This window comes from Poromitra crassiceps, assembly GCF_964638095.1.
Source record: "Poromitra crassiceps genome assembly, chromosome: 12".
Classification (NCBI taxonomy): domain Eukaryota; kingdom Metazoa; phylum Chordata; class Actinopteri; order Beryciformes; family Melamphaidae; genus Poromitra; species Poromitra crassiceps.
The window spans coordinates 14,236,439-14,257,095 of record NC_139632.1 but is presented as its reverse complement, the minus strand read 5'-3'; the positions used below and the strand labels follow the sequence as shown (position 1 = coordinate 14,257,095).

Sequence of the window (20,657 nt, the reverse complement as noted above, 5' to 3'; positions counted from 1 at the left end):
AAGATGGAGGAGAATATGATGAGAGACGTCGAGACTGGTGTGTAAATATGAGCATTAGCTGACTTCCTCTCTATTTCTACACAAGCACAGGGGAGCGCATGATGTCCGCTTGTCTCACAAATAGCCTGGTGCATGTTGACGGAATGCTGTATTTCTGCTATGTTGACGCTAACGTGAACTGTGCTAACCTGCTAGCTAGCAGGTGCAGGGATGTAAACAAGAGTCATGTCACTAGTTTATGAGCTAGCCTAAAGACTCATTCATACACAGCCAATGTGCTGTAAAGGCTGTTAAGACGTAGGTTACGTACTGCGGTGAAGCCAGCCTACTCACGCTGTTGCCTCGTCAAGCCAGCCGCTCCTACATTTCAAGGGCGCCCTTATTGCAGACCTTACGGTAAATACACCGCGCGTTGACCAACTTCAGGGTTTCAAAATAAAATGTCAGGTTTTTGAAAGGCAATAACAGAGATGTGTCGAATTGTCGATGATTTTACCAGCCAGCCAGTGTATTCTACACTGATTTTGAGTCATTAGGTCACATGACCTGGAAGGTATTCAGCCGTAAATGCTTATTTTTCGATAAAGAAAATAATATGAAATATATGGAGTATTAAACTCCAATAAAAATAGGTGTGTCCTAACCAGGCTGTGCAGTAATGCCATTCTACATTGATTTCGAGTCATTAGGTCATATGACCTGGGAGTTATTGAGCCGAAAAGCCACATTTTTCCATAAAAAAATGAATTATGAAATTTGGGGAGTATTAAACTCCAATAAAAGAAGGTGTGTCCTAACCAGGCAGTGTAGTAATGTCATTCTACATTGACTTTGAGTCATTAGGTCATATGACCTGGGAGTTATTGAGCCGAAAAGCCACATTTTTCCATTAAAAAATGAATTATGAAATTTGGGGAGTATTAAACTCCAATAAAAAAAGGTGTGTCCTAACCAGGCAGTGTAGTAATGTCATTCTACATTGACTTTGAGTCATTAGCTCATATGACCTGGGAGTTATTGAGCCGAAAAGCCACATTTTTCAGAAAATGCATGTTTCCATAAAGAAATTAATCATGAAATATGGGGAGTATTACACTCCAATAAAAAAAGGTGTGTCCTAACCAGGCAGTCTAGTAATATGATTCTACATTGATTTTGAGTCATTCGGTCACATGACCTGGGAGTTATTGAGCCGAAAAGGCGAATTTTTCAGAAAATGCATGTTTCCATAAAGAAATTAATCATGAAATATGGGGAGTATTAAACTCCAATAAAAAAAGGTGTGTCCTAACCAGGCAGTCTAGTAATATGATTCTACATTGATTTTGAGTCATTCAGTCATATGACCTGGGAGTTATTGAGCCGAAAAGCCACATTTTTCCATAAAAAAATGAATTATGAAATTTGGGAAGTATTAAACTCCAATAAAAGAAGGTGTGTCCTAACCAGGCAGTGTAGTAATGTCATTCTACATTGACTTTGAGTCATTAGCTCATATGACCTGGGAGTTATTGAGCCGAAAAGCCACATTTTTCCATAAAAAAATGAATTATGAAATTTGGGAAGTATTAAACTCCAATAAAAGAAGGTGTGTCCTAACCAGGCAGTGTAGTAATGTCATTCTACATTGACTTTGAGTCATTCGGTCATATGACCTGGGAGTTATTGAGCCGAAAAGCCACATTTTTCCATAAAAAAATGAATTATGAAATTTGGGGAGTATTAAACTCCAATAAAAGAAGGTGTGTCCTAACCAGGCAGTGTAGTAATGTCATTCTACATTGACTTTGAGTCATTAGGTCATATGACCTGGGAGTTATTGACCCGAAAAGCCACATTTTTCCATAAAAAAATGAATTATGAAATTTGGGGAGTATTAAACTCCAATAAAAGAAGGTGTGTCCTAACCAGGCAGTGTAGTAATGTCATTCTACATTGACTTTGAGTCATTAGGTCATATGACCTGGGAGTTATTGACCCGAAAAGCCACATTTTTCCATAAAAAAATGAATTATGAAATTTGGGGAGTATTAAACTCCAATAAAAGAAGGTGTGTCCTAACCAGGCAGTGTAGTAATGTCATTCTACATTGACTTTGAGTCATTAGCTCATATGACCTGGGAGTTATTGAGCCGAAAAGCCACATTTTTCCATAAAAAAATGAATTATGAAATTTGGGGAGTATTAAACTCCAATAAAAGAAGGTGTGTCCTAACCAGGCAGTGTAGTAATGTCATTCTACATTGACTTTGAGTCATTAGCTCATATGACCTGGGAGTTATTGAGCCGAAAAGCCACATTTTTCCATAAAAAAATGAATTATGAAATTTGGGGAGTATTAAACTCCAATAAAAAAAGGTGTGTCCTAACCAGGCAGCCTAGTAATATGATTCTACATTGATTTTGAGTCATTCAGTCATATGACCTGGGAGTTATTGAGCCGAAAAGCCACATTTTTCCATAAAAAAATGAATTATGAAATTTGGGGAGTATTACACTCCAATAAAAAAAGGTGTGTCCTAACCAGGCAGTCTAGTAATATGATTCTACATTGATTTTGAGTCATTCGGTCACATGACCTGGGAGTTATTGAGCCGAAAAGGCGAATTTTTCAGAAAATGCATGTTTCCATAAAGAAATTAATCATGAAATATGGGGAGTATTAAACTCCAATAAAAAAAGGTGTGTCCTAACCAGGCAGTGTAGTAATGTCATTCTACATTGACTTTGAGTCATTAGCTCATATGACCTGGGAGTTATTGAGCCGAAAAGCCACATTTTTCCATAAAAAAATGAATTATGAAATTTGGGGAGTATTAAACTCCAATAAAAGAAGGTGTGTCCTAACCAGGCAGTGTAGTAATGTCATTCTACATTGACTTTGAGTCATTAGGTCATATGACCTGGGAGTTATTGAGCCGAAAAGCCACATTTTTCCATAAAAAAATGAATTATGAAATTTGGGGAGTATTAAACTCCAATAAAAGAAGGTGTGTCCTAACCAGGCAGTGTAGTAATGTCATTCTACATTGACTTTGAGTCATTAGCTCATATGACCTGGGAGTTATTGAGCCGAAAAGCCACATTTTTCCATAAAAAAATGAATTATGAAATTTGGGGAGTATTAAACTCCAATAAAAGAAGGTGTGTCCTAACCAGGCAGTGTAGTAATGTCATTCTACATTGACTTTGAGTCATTAGCTCATATGACCTGGGAGTTATTGAGCCGAAAAGCCACATTTTTCCATAAAAAAATGAATTATGAAATTTGGGGAGTATTAAACTCCAATAAAAAAAGGTGTGTCCTAACCAGGCAGTCTAGTAATATGATTCTACATTGATTTTGAGTCATTCAGTCATATGACCTGGGAGTTATTGAGCCGAAAAGCCACATTTTTCAGAAAATGCATGTTTCCATAAAGAAATTAATCATGAAATATGGGGAGTATTACACTCCAATAAAAAAAGGTGTGTCCTAACCAGGCAGTCTAGTAATATGATTCTACATTGATTTTGAGTCATTCGGTCACATGACCTGGGAGTTATTGAGCCGAAAAGGCGAATTTTTCAGAAAATGCATGTTTCCATAAAGAAATGAATCATGAAATATGGGGAGTATTAAACTCCAATAAAAAAAGGTGTGTCCTAACCAGGCAGTGTAGTAATGTCATTCTACATTGACTTTGAGTCATTAGCTCATATGACCTGGGAGTTATTGAGCCGAAAAGGCGAATTTTTCAGAAAATGCATGTTTCCATAAAGAAATTAATCATGAAATATGGGGAGTATTAAACTCCAATAAAAAAAGGTGTGTCCTAACCAGGCAGTCTAGTAATATGATTCTACATTGATTTTGAGTCATTCGGTCATATGACCTGGGAGTTATTGAGCCGAAAAGCCACATTTTTCCATAAAAAAATGAATTATGAAATTTGGGGAGTATTAAACTCCAATAAAAGAAGGTGTGTCCTAACCAGGCAGTGTAGTAATGTCATTCTACATTGACTTTGAGTCATTAGCTCATATGACCTGGGAGTTATTGAGCCGAAAAGCCACATTTTTCCATAAAAAAATGAATTATGAAATTTGGGGAGTATTAAACTCCAATAAAAGAAGGTGTGTCCTAACCAGGCAGTGTAGTAATGTCATTCTACATTGACTTTGAGTCATTAGCTCATATGACCTGGGAGTTATTGAGCCGAAAAGCCACATTTTTCCATAAAAAAATGAATTATGAAATTTGGGGAGTATTAAACTCCAATAAAAGAAGGTGTGTCCTAACCAGGCAGTGTAGTAATGTCATTCTACATTGACTTTGAGTCATTAGGTCATATGACCTGGGAGTTATTGAGCCAAAAAGCCTCACTTCTCTGAAAATGCGTATTTTTCAATAAAAAATATAATATGAGGAGTATTAACTATTTTCTTAGAAGGGAAGGCAGAAGATTCTAGGGCTGATATCTCCAAAACACATACAACTATTGACAGGGAAAATAAATTAACATCACACCAGCTCATTTTATGTGCTACTTTACATTTTCAGTTAGCATACACTTTAATAGATTTAATAGATGCATGGACACATTTCACTGGTGACTTCTAGCCTACATTTTATAATTCATCTTGACCATCTTGAAACAGCTCACAACGCTAGGATAAGTGTAGGATAATGTGGTAATCAAAACATACAGAAGTGCGTATGCCCTGCTTTATTGTCATAACAATCAACTTCTTTAATAATAACTGCATTCATAGTTATACAGATCATCTCTCAGTCACAGGTCAAAATAACCTCATGTCTCATCACATTGCCCTGTGTACAGCGCCATTTTAGAATAACAAATGTAATCTCTGATCTGGGCACTATCGTAACAGAATAACAAAATGTAATCTCTGTTCAACTGAATCACTATAAACGTGTAGGACTGGCTGGTCCTTTTCATGTAAGCCTGTATGTCCACCCGTGGTATGTACAGGAGTGCATCTCCTTGGCCAGGATCTCTGTTTCAACTGAATATATATCATATCACAAAACTTCTTTTGACTCCGGCTCCCTTTCACTCAAGACTTCCATTTTTGAGTGTTTTGCTGTTATGCTATTTGGTCTACAACAATATTTCTGCAACAACTATCAAAGAACAACCTAGATTGATATGAGATATCACTACTTCGCGGTGGTGGCCCCAAGGCTCTGGAATGCTCTCCCCCTGGTCCAGAGAGGCTCTTCCTCTGAACTCACATTCAAAAAGCAGTTAAAAACTTTCCTGTTTAGAAAAGCTTTTGCCCATTCATAGATTTTATCAACTGTTTTCTGTTTTACTTCATTTTTCTGCTCGTAATGACTGTCTTCATTTTAGCTATTTTTCTGCTATCTTAAACTTTTGCATTTTCTTAAAAATTCGCCTTTTCGGCTCAATAACTCCCAGGTCATGTGACCGAATGACTCAAAATCAATGTAGAATCATATTACTAGACTGCCTGGTTAGGACACACCTTTTTTTATTGGAGTGTAATACTCCCCATATTTCATGATTAATTTCTTTATGGAAACATGCATTTTCTGAAAAATGTGGCTTTTCGGCTCAATAACTCCCAGGTCATATGAGCTAATGACTCAAAGTCAATGTAGAATGACATTACTACACTGCCTGGTTAGGACACACCTTTTTTTATTGGAGTTTAATACTCCCCAAATTTCATAATTCATTTTTTTATGGAAAAATGTGGCTTTTCGGCTCAATAACTCCCAGGTCATATGAGCTAATGACTCAAAGTCAATGTAGAATGACATTACTACACTGCCTGGTTAGGACACACCTTATTTTATTGGAGTTTAATACTCCCCAAATTTCATAATTCATTTTTTTATGGAAAAATGTGGCTTTTCGGCTCAATAACTCCCAGGTCATATGAGCTAATGACTCAAAGTCAATGTAGAATGACATTACTACACTGCCTGGTTAGGACACACCTTATTTTATTGGAGTTTAATACTCCCCAAATTTCATAATTCATTTTTTTATGGAAAAATGTGGCTTTTCGGCTCAATAACTCCCAGGTCATATGACCGAATGACTCAAAATCAATGTAGAATCATATTACTAGACTGCCTGGTTAGGACACACCTTTTTTTATTGGAGTTTAATACTCCCCATATTTCATGATTAATTTCTTTATGGAAACATGCATTTTCTGAAAAATTCGCCTTTTCGGCTCAATAACTCCCAGGTCATGTGACCGAATGACTCAAAATCAATGTAGAATCATATTACTAGACTGCCTGGTTAGGACACACCTTTTTTTATTGGAGTGTAATACTCCCCATATTTCATGATTAATTTCTTTATGGAAACATGCATTTTCTGAAAAATGTGGCTTTTCGGCTCAATAACTCCCAGGTCATATGAGCTAATGACTCAAAGTCAATGTAGAATGACATTACTACACTGCCTGGTTAGGACACACCTTTTTTTATTGGAGTTTAATACTCCCCAAATTTCATAATTCATTTTTTTATGGAAAAATGTGGCTTTTCGGCTCAATAACTCCCAGGTCATATGAGCTAATGACTCAAAGTCAATGTAGAATGACATTACTACACTGCCTGGTTAGGACACACCTTCTTTTATTGGAGTTTAATACTCCCCAAATTTCATAATTCATTTTTTTATGGAAAAATGTGGCTTTTCGGCTCAATAACTCCCAGGTCATATGAGCTAATGACTCAAAGTCAATGTAGAATGACATTACTACACTGCCTGGTTAGGACACACCTTCTTTTATTGGAGTTTAATACTCCCCAAATTTCATAATTCATTTTTTTATGGAAAAATGTGGCTTTTCGGCTCAATAACTCCCAGGTCATATGACCTAATGACTCGAAATCAATGTAGAATGGCATTACTGCACAGCCTGGTTAGGACACACCTATTTTTATTGGAGTTTAATACTCCATATATTTCATATTATTTTCTTTATCGAAAAATAAGCATTTACGGCTGAATACCTTCCAGGTCATGTGACCTAATGACTCAAAATCAGTGTAGAATACACTGGCTGGCTGGTAAAATCATCGACAATTCGACACATCTCTGTTATTGCCTTTCAAAAACCTGACATTTTATTTTGAAACCCTGAAGTTGGTCAACGCGCGGTGTATTTACCGTAAGGTCTGCAATAAGGGCGCCCTTGAAATGTAGGAGCGGCTGGCTTGACGAGGCAACAGCGTGAGTAGGCTGGCTTCACCGCAGTCCTCGAGTCGAAGTTCCTTCTTGCACCTCAATTTATGTTGAACCATGTTGAACGGTTCACCCTTTGGCAATTTCACTCAGTTCACTTCACGGTCCGTTTCTAGGCTAGGTCAGGTTCTAACATTCCCACACATAACAGGGAGTGCGCCTGCAACTGGTGAAAGGTGTAAATGCAAATGTCCTCATTTGGAACTGGTTCAAGACAAAAGTTGTGATATATGAAAAGTTGATCTTGATGGGGGGGAAATCAGAGGGCTCCATTGATGTTCTAAAAAAATCTGTTAGAGTAGTAGTATGAGCTAAAATTAAATTATATATATTATTATTTATTGATTTTAAAGTAGCCTACTCTCTTTGAAATCATCATACTGTAATAATTTGTTTTTTTTTTAAGAAATGAAGATGATCTGGTAGGCCTTAGAGTACCGCAGGGATGATGGATTTTCGTAGGCTGTCAGGAAGTCCCTGCACTTCCTGGTTCTTTGGGGGAAAGGCAATGGGATTTTTGTATGGTAATTTCAGTTAAATGCATGAAGTAAGGTCTGTGGTTAACAAAAGTTTATGAAACAGTGAAACTTTGTGTTCAGCAATATAATCTTCACAAATGAGGACCACTTTTATGGCTTTTGAAGCGTTTTTCTGAATCTGAAAATCACATAAAAAACACATTATGCTTCAAAAGTCATGAAAGTGATTCTCATTTGTGAAAATTGTCTTGCTGAACACAAACTTAACTGTTTCATAAACTTTTGTTAACCACAAACCTTATTTCATGCATTTAACCGAAATTGCATTAAAGCAGCTACGAGCAACTTTTTCGATTGTTATTAAACAGTATAAATTTAATATCAATGCATCACATCTTACCTCTAATAGTCGACGAGACCAAGGCAGAGTAGTCTCGCTTGATCCCCGAGTGAATCGGCCAGTGTAGGCTGTCTGTGGACAGGGAAGATCAGGAAGTGAAATGAAACGGTTTGCAGCAGCCACTTCGGCCATAACCACAAAATAACTTCCAAAAAACCTGTTAGAATATAACGAGAGATGTTCGCGAGAGTATGCGTGGCGTTCACATTGTTTATGTTATGTTGCTAGGCAGCGCAAACGGCGAGGCAGGCAGCTGCGTTTCACTTCCGGGTTTCACTTCCGCGTTTCACTTCCGGGTAGCCGGGCCGGCGGTAAGGAGAGAGAGAGAGAGAGCCCCCTGTTGACACGAGTTTAGACAGACACAGACTTAATAATCATCCAAGGGAGCAATCTCCAATTCACACGGCTTTGGTCTCAGCTTCTATTATAGGTAAGATGTGATGCATCAATATTGTAATTATACTGTTTAATAACAATCGAAAAAGTTGCTCGTAGCTGCTTTAACCGAAATTCCCATACTAAAATCCCATTGCCTTTTACCGGAAGTGGTCTTCCGGACTCATTCTTGCGGTCATTTGTTGTCTATACTGTATGAATCACTTGAGTTCATACTGTGTGAAATTGATAGTATAGTAGTATCACAATATTTTGTGTGGCAATATATCGCACAAATGCCAAGTATCACAATATTTTATTATACAGTATAAATTGTCAGGTGCATGCAACATTTATGACAGGTTTTGAAGACAGTGTTGGTCAGTCTGTCTGCTTGACAATCCCATTTTGCTGCAATAGAAATGATGGAAGTGAGATGAACAGACTTGAAGACTGGAAATGGAAACTTTATCCTATTAGATAAAACAGATGTTGACAAAGTTTCTTCCTTTAAGGACATCGTTTGCAGTTGAAAAAGGGTAGTAAATTGTAATATTTTTTAAATCGCAATATTGTATTGTGACTTAAGTATGGTGGCGTGGGTAATGCAGTATTGTATCGTGGGGACTCTACTCTGTCATTTCTGCTGACCAACATGAAAATAAAGTTTGATTTAAACCCATTGCATATGCTTTGTTATTTACAGTATGTACCCACCTTATTTGTACTGTAGACAAACTGACAGAAGTCACCATTTGAAAGACATAAATACTAGATTGAGCCTTCTAGTTAGTGCCATTTAGTGTGTCTTTTTCAATAAATATATATCTATAATTTGGATTCAGCCAGGGATATTGTGTGCTTGCAGTAAACACATGTCCTCTGGTAGCTCTAATAAGACAGATAGAGAATATGTTTTTGTTTGTTTTAAGAGGGACTAAATGTAGTCTATAGGATTAACTCTTTGACAGACTATAATTTTGGACTACTGCAATACTGATGTGTGATACACATTCTATGAAATGATGTTAGCCTAAATCTATTAGGCACATTTTTGCACAGTAACATCTATGGATAGAGTGATAACCACCTCATATATACAGTAAGAACACACTACATTTGTTCTCCAGGCAGTGAAGCTGGGGGAGAGGATGCCTTGGTGGGCAATGTGAACAAGCTGATGGTGAGCCCACCAGGATACACAGGAGCTCAGCGAAAAGGACACCTGGTCTTTGATGCGTGCTTTGAGAGTGGTGAGTAGTGATATTGGGAGAAAAAACACACACATTACCATTGAATTTGATAGATTACTGCTCTTGTCATTTTGGTAATCAAACAGTGTAGTCATAAAGTTACTCACTTACTTAGTCAAACCGAAACAAGCTTACATGAAGTACAATATGGTTGAATGAATGATGGTTGAATCACGCGATAACAATCCGAGAGGAGAAACATTAGTCAATGTTGTCTATTTAACCCAGTGTGTTAATTCAATGTGAATGCCATGTTTATGTGTACTGTAGCCCTCTTAACAAAAGCAGCTACCTACTTTTGATTGATTGATTGAAATTATTTATTTCAAACAGTTAAAACAATACATAAAGTGAAAAAAACAGTAAACATAACAGTCTAATAGACTTCATCAAAAGGAAAAAATACGTAAACTCAAACATAAAAAAGGCGAACTGTTTGAAAAGGGGCAGGAAGAAGCCTAGGCTTATCGAGTCCTGCCCCCAAATCATTCATAAACAAATTCATACATCCCTATACTTTTATTATGTAAATCATTTCTCACTGGAATAATTTCTTCAAGTAATGTTTTAATCCATTCCCTGAGATCCCCCCCAAGCAAACCAGAGTCTCCTTGAACCCGGCTTTAAAGGGCAAATGATATAGGCCACACAAGAAAACAAGGGGGATAAATTCAATGGCTTTATCTGAGTGATTGCCTTGTCCCCTGTCCATCTCTTTTGGTGGATGTAGGCCCAAAACAGAGTTAATATGTTCAAGCTCCCTTTGTGAATGGCTTTTGTTTGCCACTTTTTCTGACAGCTGAATGGCACTGCAATGAAAATAAAGTGCTTTTTCACCACAGACAAGGTCAAGTGGTCAGACACACACACACACACACGCACACACGCGCACGCACGCACACACACACACACACACACACACACTCGCACACACGCGCACGCACGCACGCACACACACACACACACGTCACACAAGTCACACACAAGTCGACTGAGTGAATTAGGGAATCAGCAGGTCTCTCTGGGACTGAATCTCCGTGTGGAGATTAGGTTCAGATGGCACTCAGATTTCATATTTTTACAGATGGGCCCATTTTGGGGTCTGCAGACTGCGATGAGCTTTAACTTCACCCTGTTCCCCTTTTTGAGTTTTGGCTCAGCTGTCGTTGCACCTCGTTCTCTGAAGTGGATTTTCACTTTTACATTAGCCGAAAAATATGGATTCCAGCTTGGAGCAACTGCTACTCTGATATGTTTTTGCCTCTTTCTGGTCAACTTGATTTTCGAAAAGCAACAATATTTTCAACATAAATCGCAATCTATGCCTGTTCAAATGTAATTACAAATACAGCATTTCATAGACCTATTATTACTTTTTTTTTTTTTTTTTTTTTTTTTTTCCCATTTTCCATTTTAACAATATACAAACAAAACAAACGACCAAGCTCAGACACAGGAAAGGAAAGAAAAAACATACATATAATAATTGACAATTATAATGTGGTGCTACCGTCCATATAGGGTGCTTATGTGCTTGTAAGAGATGTTGTGGATGGGGTCCCACTCAAGGGGTCCAAGAGCAACCAACCGGGCAAGTCACCCACCGCCCCCAACCTCGTCGAGGTAGGCTAGAAACGGGTCCCAAATAGTTAAAAACGTATTAAGTGAGTTGGTTCTCAGGGATCTGAGCCTCTCCATTCTTATGACAGAGTTCATGTCCGTCAACCACAGTTGGAAAGAAGGCGAAGAGGGGGACTTCCATTCTTTCAGGATGAGTTTTTTGGCAACAGTTGTCCCCAGTGTCATATACTGTTGCACAGCTGTGGGGAAGCCCAGAGAGGTCTCTGAGCAGCCGAAGATGGTGAGTCCTGCCCCCGGCTGAAGGGTTATTTTGTAGGCCTTAGAGTACCAGTCAAATATTTTGGCCCAGAATCCCGTCAGTGAAGGACAGAACCAGAAGACATTAGACAGAGTGCCCTCTGACACCTGACCCCTGTCACACAGTGGTATAGACCTATTATTAATATTTACAAGAAGAAGCCTAATCTTGTGAGCACATACAGAGGCATAAATAAGGAAATTAGGAACTTTATCGAGCGCCATGGTTTTTGTACAAAGTAGATGGCATCTGAAGGTGAGTGCGTAAACGTACCTGTAGGTAAAGATGTAAACATGCTATATTAGGAAGATTATGCGGCGATATCAATGATATGAAAATGGTGATTGCCCTTGTAATAAATTGGTCTATTTTCCCAGATGACATGGCCAGAGGAGCTCAGACATTGATTAATGGGTATTGAGCTCCCACAGTGAGATCAGCTAACATACCAGTGTCTCTGGCTCCGGATGCATCTCCTGAATGATTTATGGAATTGATATTAATCTCTTTCCAGTAAACGCATTACCGAAGTTGGAATGGGAGATGAATTGACGTTTGCCAGCTAATGTCAAATTAAACATCACTGATTTTGTTGGTCTCACTTAAAGTGAGGCTTGATATTAGTTGCAGCTTTTTGATATGATAAATAAGAATAAGTTGGTGGTGAGAACAACAACCTTAGAACTTGCTTCATAACCGATGCTTGCTATGTATGCTTGACTAACTGGTACCAAGCAACTATCCCGCTACAATAGTTGGCTCATTCCAAACCTGCTCATTCGAGTTCATCGATTTTAATATTTAGTTTTTACCTCACTGTAATATAATTTCCATTGGATGTCAGGATGTCTCTTTAATAAAATGATCTTTTCCTACATGATATCCTTCTCTTCTAACAGCACTAATCTAAAAATCGGACAAACATCTGTATGAAAATTGTTCCTAGCTTTTTGTTCTTCCTACCTTGCTCTTTTGCCCATCCTGTTTTAAGGTGCAATCAGCAATAGCAACATTTTCGGTAGGGATGCACGATATATAGCGGGCCGATAATGGCAAATTTATGTTATTATATATTATTCCGATAATTAAATGTTAGGCGATAAATAGAGCCAATAATACAATGTTTTCCTTAAGCGCCGGCCGTTGGCCGAATGGCCGGACATTATTTTTTTTTCCAGCCGATTACTTTCTGTGTCAAGTCACGTCACCGTCACTTTAAATCTTGAGAAACAAGCTGAGCTAACGTTAGGGCAGTAATATGCCTAGTAGTGTCCATGCTGCCGAAAACTTAGAAGAAGAAGAAGAAGAGCTAACGTAAGCAACTTAGCAGCAGCTCGGCTCGTAGCCCCTGTGAACTCCCATGAACTGAACCACCTATAGCTGCAAAGATTAATCGATTAGTCGTTCGACACAAAATGAATCGACAACTATTTTGATAATCGATTAATCATTTTGAGTAATAAAAAAGAGAGTCAAAATTCTAAAATTCTCTGATTACAGCTTCTTAACACATTGAATGCCAGCCATGTTTTCATTCCTGTAGGTAAGTTGTGCCAGGGGTGTTTTTGACGATTCTGGCTCATTTTAGAACAGCCGAGGATTCTTTTCTGTTAAGAATTCATGAACAACAATCATCTAAAAATAACTAATAGAATGTGTGCTTTCTCTGTCTAAAAGAGTTAGTTTGCAGAGTTAGTAGTTATGTAGATATTAGCCGTTGAGTACAGCATGGTTTCAGCGTCTGGAAATTTATTCAGAGATAAATGGCTTTTTGTGAAACAGTCACTTTAACCATTCATTTTTGGCATCAGTAAGACCGTCAGACATTCTAAACAATAGTTTTGAACAGTAATTTCCTCCATAACAACAGGAAACACCCCTCTCATTCAAACTCCTCCCTCCGTGTGTCTTCTCCTCCTTCCTCCTGGCTGTACAGCGGGCGTGTCAGAAGCGCTTTTGCTGCTGCCTGCCTGTGTGCCTGCCTGCCTGCTTGCCTGCGTGCGGACGCTCCTTGTGCGAGTCAAGATGGGCCGGGGAATGCGTGGGCGATGGGCAGATGTTGATTCTGGCCTTTCTGAGGTGTTTCAAAGTGTGTTTCACCTATGATCTATTTTGCAAATCGCTCTCCGCTCTCTGTGTGCTGCTGCCGGTGCGCGGCCGCTCTCAGGCAAGACAAGTCTTGAATGGATTACTGTAAAATCGCCACGGCATTTCCTTGAACGGCTTGGTCCCGCGGCAGTTTTTTCTTTGATTTCGGTCGTCTGGGGGAGCACTGTCAACACTTAGTGGGTCGGTAAAATAGATTATACACATTATCTTGCTCCAATAGTGATCTCGAAGATGTAAAAGTTGTTGATTGATGTCCCACCGTCAAAAAAAAAAAATGTTTATGTAAGACGAGTAAACTCGGCTCTGGCACTTAAGCGTTGGATTATGTAAGACGAATTATTTCGGCTATGGCACTTAAGGTGTTAAATGTGAATATTTTCTGGTTTCTTTACTCAAACTCTGTTGTTATTGTTGAAGCCTCCCCTTGCTTGTAATGTAAGAGTATATCGACTGGAAAGACCTCCTTTTCCTCAACGTTCCCAATTCTCATATTGTCTTTACGCTAGATATACAGTACTGTACTGCTCAAGATCGAACATATAACAAGATGAATACCCACAGTATCACTACCAGGCTTATAGAATGTGTTGTCGTTTTTCATACATTTAATCTGATATCTGTGATATCTCAAGTTTCCAATGCATATTGCAAATGACAGGAAGGCAATTGGAGAAGACTTGAATACTATAGGCTCCTGCCACATGTATTACATGGAGCGCATGCATGCATATTTTTCAGCGGTATTGTAATGGTCTTTCATGACAGCATATGTCCATTTTACTCTCCTCAAACCAGATGTAATAGCTGAAACATGGTATATCAAGCAGGCATTTTCATTTGAAATTTATGCAGATACATAATTCAATGAGGTTTTCTGCTTGGCCCAACACCTTCTTCCTTCCTTTGGTCAACAGCTGTCAACGTCTCATGTGCATTTTCTGAAAGCGCAGATTTTGTTTTGTTGCTTCAGCATACCATGTAATAAAATCTAATTGGTTTATTAAAATAGACAGTGGTTATCTTAGCTGTTTGCCAAAGGTATAAAACACCTCATTTACATTTAGATGAGGCGTAATTCACTTTGTTGTCAGCCTTATGCAGATGAAGTCAGTAGTAGCCTATAGCTTTTCCTACTGTAGGTGTCTCCAACAGGTCCTCTCAAACCAGCAAAAGCCTCAGTCCCCTCACTGCTTAAAGCAGCTATGAGGAACTTTTAACTGGTTGTGAAACAGTCTAAATGTAATGCTGATGCCTCACACCTTTAACCTGACCCTGCCAGATGGGGGCAGTATTAATTAATGAATTAGTAACACACATGAAAACAATAGCGCCCCATCTGGCAGAGTCAGGTTATCACATCTTACCTACATCAGCAAATGAGACCATCGGCGAGGGGATACAGTAGGTGATTTCTATCGATCAAATCACCGTGACGTTGCTTTAACAACATGTACTTCCGCGTAGACACCTGCCCATTGATTTAAATAGTGGAGACAATGAGACATCACAAACTTGTTTATTGTTGTTTATTTATGTTGTCATTTTCAGCTGTAATTGTAACGTTAAAGCTGCATTCAGCAATGTTTTTGTGTTAAAACGAGTGTGAAATGGCTCTATATTCTGACAGCAATCACTGAAATAGAGTGTTTGATCAGTAACTTGGAACTCCCAACCCCCCGCTGTCCTCTATCTCTCTCCTGTAGCCCTGCATGCAGGGCGGACGTATCTCCGCAACCGTAACTCGTAGAGACTCAGGATGGGGTGCCCTTGGATTCGGGGTGAAAAAATACATATAGTCCGTTAGAGGCATTGCGATCTGACCTTCCGTTTCTCAGAAAATGTAAACATTTCTCTGATTGGAACTTTGAATTGCGCAACTGTGATGTCACTAGGGCAGTTGTGATGTCATGAGTGATGTCACTCCAGCAACTCTGAATACTAGAATTGGAGAGCCGATGGCACACAGTTGGACAGTTGCACGATGGCGCACAGTTGTACAGGCACACAGTTGTACAGGCGCACAGTTGTACAGGCGCACAGTTGTACAGGCGCACAGTTGTACAGGCACACAGTTGTACAGGCACACAGTTGCTCAACTGTGATGTCAATTGGAGAACTTGCACAGTTGCTCATGGCGCACAATTGCTCAACGCACATTTGCGTAACTATGATGTCACTCGGGCAGTTGTGATGTCGATGGCGCACAATTTGCGCAACTGTGATGTCACGGGCACTCTCCAGAGTCTCCACTCTAGAAATCTATAGTTAATTAAAAATCGTATTGATGTCCTTGCTGGATAGGGTGGTATAAGGAGCATATGCAAATTTACTCTCTCATACGCAAATAGAGTTTTACTTGTTAATATGATCCTTTTATGCTACTTAGGACAATGCTAGTTATGCAAAATCATGGTTTAGAATGGACGACTTTGTTAATCTGTAAACATTAAGCCCTGTTGCAGTGTATTGTGTCAAGAAACACAGATCCATGAAAATGATAAGAGAAGCCTAATTGTTACTTAGAGTGAAATCCAAATGACAGTCTTATCTTGTCTTGTCACACTTGTTTCGTCACACCGCAAACTGTTGACATTTTCAGCCCAATCCCAAATTGTTTTGTGAAGCCATCCTCACAATGCACACAATGGATTGCTGACTAAAGTGTTGTCTGTCTCTACAAAGGATGACACTGGCAGTGTGGACATATTGTTTTACTGCACCTCTGGACCATACACCAGAAGTCATTAAGCAGTCATTGATTAGCCAGACTGCTGTCTGCTGACAAAGGCTTGCATGGTCAAAGAAATCCCCCTGGAGTGACAAGTGTTTAATGGAGTCCATTGATAAACCTTTCCTACAGCACAACTCTCATCTGGCTTTTACAATCAATTCAATCAATTCAATCAAGCCTGTTTGTCAGACAGTAGAACAGACATGCATGTATTTCTATCAGTTACTATACATCTGTCAAGGCCTTTTGTGAATTGGACAGGCCTTCTACTGTATTTGTGTGGCCTATTATAGTTTTTCCTTAGCCTGATATTCAGACTGCATCGTCAACTCATAAACTCATTTCAATCTTCGATTGCAGTCACTTCAGAGCATTTCTATGAGGCGGCGGGCTTCGGTGTTCCCTAACCAATCACTAGAGACCAAGGTGTCCACGGCAACCGGCCGGCACGGCAGGGCAGCCACAGCAGTCTTGCTCTGCCTGCTGTAGCTGAATCTCTCTGGGCTTCCTGGCTAACTCACCAGTCTCATGGAATAACGGACAATAAAACATAAAAGATGACTTGGAAGTGAGCGAGGATGTAGGACTGAAGTGTTAAGTTCTGAAAATGTTTCTCATTCCAGCATCAGTTGTACTGCGGTTGTAAAGCTCTAATGTTAACGCTCGCTAATGCAAACGTTAGCTGAGCACAGCTGCCTTTCATAGACAATATGAACAACCGATACCGGTTAGCTGGAATAAGTAATGAAGGCACCCATTTTCAGAACTTGTAACTTTAGTCCAACTTGCTGACTTCTCCAAGTCCTCATTTATGTTTGGTCCGTGTAGCCTTTGCTAGGAGACGTGTTTCATACAACTGCTCTGGCCCACCACCTACTACAAGCACAAGCTAACGTAGCTAGCTAATGCTAGCCAGCTTCTCCACCGTAGCTAGCTACCAACGTTAAGCAGCCAAAGTCGGCCGACTTTGTACTTTTCGTTTTAACGAACGTCTCATCGTACACTGCAGTAACTAATAAGACGTTATTAGTTACAGCCACAGCTGTGTCTGTTTCTATTGTGCATGACTGACAACAGCGTCAGCCAATCAGCGCCCGTGATTGGATTTTCAACCGGCGATGCCAGACCAATAAGGGCCAAATCCACAACTGTGGAGTGGGCGTGACTTCGAAGGTCTGGAGCCAGGCTACTCTTTACTCAGAAACTCATTCTTATTCCTTTACCAATTGGACTTGTGTATCTTGTCACAGTGTGTTAAGCTGAGAGAGTTAAGGGTAAAACAAGCATGGAGAAAATAAATAAATAAATATATTCTGATACAGTAATGTGATGACAATAGATCCGGGCCAACAGTCTTCACTGATTCACAGCTCACGAATGTTTATCTTATCTGGACAGTTTCTGTTTTTTTCTTGGTGCATGGTGGGCTGTGGAATGGTTTTCTATATGCCCAAATAGATAACCTACTCACCTTGACAAGCCAGCCACAACTGCTGAAGGAACAAGGCCATCTCCTTTCACACTTCATCAACTCATACCTTGTACTAACTAGTGCTTGATGCTGCCTTGGTCTGCATCCTTGTTTCCATTCTGTATCAAACTTATTCACATTGTATTTTGTATTCACAATGTTTTCCATGTTTTCTGTGGTTGTGATTCATTATTGTTAGCATCACTCTGGTTGATGATACGGTGCAATATCAGTCTGAAATACTATAAACAAGTGAGTTAGAAGACGAGTAAACACTTGCTACTGGCCACAACATGAGCAGAATACGATAAGGGAAAAAGTAGGGCAATCGGTTGTTTTTATGTTTGATGATAACATTTTCTCTACGGGTCAAATTAATGTTTCCGCCTGTGACATTATAGAATCCATGGAATCTCTGAAGCACTTCATGGATTTGCTCTGCAGATTTTAAATCACCCCACAGTAATGATAATAGATGGATAAATCTTTTCTCAATCGCCGGGACAAAGAAAAAAACCCGGTATAAATTAAAAACAAGGGTGGGGGGGGAATCTGCCGGGAGATAACTACAGTAATGAGGATAAACGTTAGGAAAATATCTCCACTGTTCACCGCTGATGAAGGCTTCATTGTTTTTCTCTTCTCGTTTTCTTTTCTCCTTTCATTCTCTCTTTCCTACCCTTTCTATCTCTGAGCAGTGTACTGGATCTATTCGGCCTTATCTTCTCCCAGAAATGTTTGTCATGTTGCAGTTGCAGAGCCCCTCCAAAGGATGACTGATTAGAGTCAGAGCCAAAGAAAAATCTACGGAGGGAGAGAAAGAGAGAGAGAGAGAGAGAGAGAGAGAGAGAGAGATGGTAGGGCAGAGGAACAGAGAGAAAGGAGTACATACCGAGGAGAGAATATTGTGCACAGTGGGGGGTGGGTGGCTGGTGGTCTGGAGGTGGTGGTGGTGGGGGGGGATGCAGTCAAGCTTGTCAGAAGATATTTATATACTCCAGAGTGCCCATGAATCAGGATAGTTGAGTTTCCATTGATTAAAGAAGAGGGAAACGTTTTTACAATCAAGCCAGATGCTCAGAACGAGTGGCATGGAGAGGCCGGGGCTTTGCTGCAGCATCCAGCTCCTCGGCTCGCTCGCTTCGCCTCCCTCTCTCATGTCCTTCTGTTGGTTTCCTTCCAAGACGCTGAGGTGATTAAAACAAGCCACAAAGAGCGGCATCCTAAGGAGGAAAATATACTTCTTTTTTCCCCCCACTTCACCCTGAACCTTTACCGAGCACGATCATTTAAAGCATTTCTGACACTAATCTCACGGCACATGGAAATGCTAATCAATATTTTGCAGTTTGCGAGCATAAGGCTTTTTGATGCCTCTTGTTTTTTACTTTAATTTTGTGTGTGTCGCCTACCGACCTTAGATTGCTTTCCAAAAGAAGATCCATTCATCTGAGTGGGAGGGAGCGCGCCTGACATCTGATGTATTGAGAGGCACTTGCAGTCTCTCTGTCTCTCTTACATGTCCTTGGCAGCGGAGAAGCTTCACTGCCCAAATCGCTAAATGGCCTCTTCACTTTTTCCTTTTAGCACTTTTCCCCTCCTCTCTCTTTCTCTGAAGTCAGGAGCAGAGTATGGAGATAAATTTGGGTTGTCTGGGGACTGTTGGCAAGACGATTCCTTTTGATTTATGCTATTTATCGGCCATTTGTATCCATAAGAGATTACTCTTTATTATTATTGTTCCTTTTTATGCCCGTCATGTCCTATCTCTGGCTTTCCCCAGGCATATTTTGTCAGTTTTATTTCCCTCTTTGTGCCATACCCTGCCATGTGAGTTGGGATGTGTTATATTGGCTTGACCCTGAGGGAGGCATCCCAACACGGGGGGGTGCCAGGCGTAAAGAGGCACGCACTTCTCTGAATTTCTTTGGGCTAGGCCAAGGCTAATCCACGCCACCTGCACCGAGGGCCATCTAGTAAGCTTGTTTTTCAACTCAAATGCTCAGCAACTTTTCAGAATTAATACAGCACTACTCCTTGGCCACATTTTCCTTGTTTCTCCTCCACTCTCATTTGCATGCCTAAGCAGAACAAACAGTCCAAAAGGCGGCCCATCTGAGAGTCATAATATTTGCAGACAACACGCTCCTGCGTTTATCACACGGCTCTGTAGTGGCTTGCCAGGCTGATGCCTCGCCATGGTAGGTGGGAAGTGATATCAGGAGGACTGTGTGGAAACGCAGAGCAAATGAAACGCAGCGATAATCCCGTCTGGCATTCGGGCCTGTTGCACATGGTGCTGCCTAATCAGTGAGTGAACACATGGGCTCGTTTGCTCTGGTCTGAGAAGCCTCCTCTGCCAGGACGCAGTACAAACAACCTCAATGTTTTGTAAGTTAATTGTTGATGGCTCTGATACAAGACGTACAAAGGGGGACCCAGCCCACACCTCGTCTTCTCAAAATGTCACCAAATGCTAGCAGCAGCAAGCTGTTATGGAAATGTGGATAATTCAAGGGATTTTCATTATCAACTGTATACAAGGTGTGGCTGTGAGATTTGGAAAGGTTGGGGGGAAAATATTCAGACATTGGGTCAAGTCAAGTTGAGTCAATTGTATTTATATAGCGCCAAATCATCACAAAAAGTGATCTTGAGACGCTTTACAAATAGAGCAGGTAAAAAAGACCAAGCTCTTTATTTTAGACCCAACAATTGAAAC

At 39.9% G+C, this 20,657-nt stretch overlaps 1 protein-coding gene across 1 annotated transcript in view; it reads left to right on the top strand.

Moving 5' to 3' along the window:
• Positions 1-20,657, top strand: part of agbl4 (AGBL carboxypeptidase 4) — a gene marked incomplete at its 3' end in the record, with an annotated part of 403,315 nt that continues 382,658 nt past the window's right edge. Inside the window, exons 1-2 of the mRNA XM_083647219.1 lie at positions 1-41; positions 9,627-9,745. Of these exons, the coding sequence (XP_083503345.1) occupies positions 4-41; positions 9,627-9,745 (157 nt within the window). The 5' untranslated portion in view covers positions 1-3. The remainder of the gene's footprint in view (positions 42-9,626; positions 9,746-20,657) is intronic.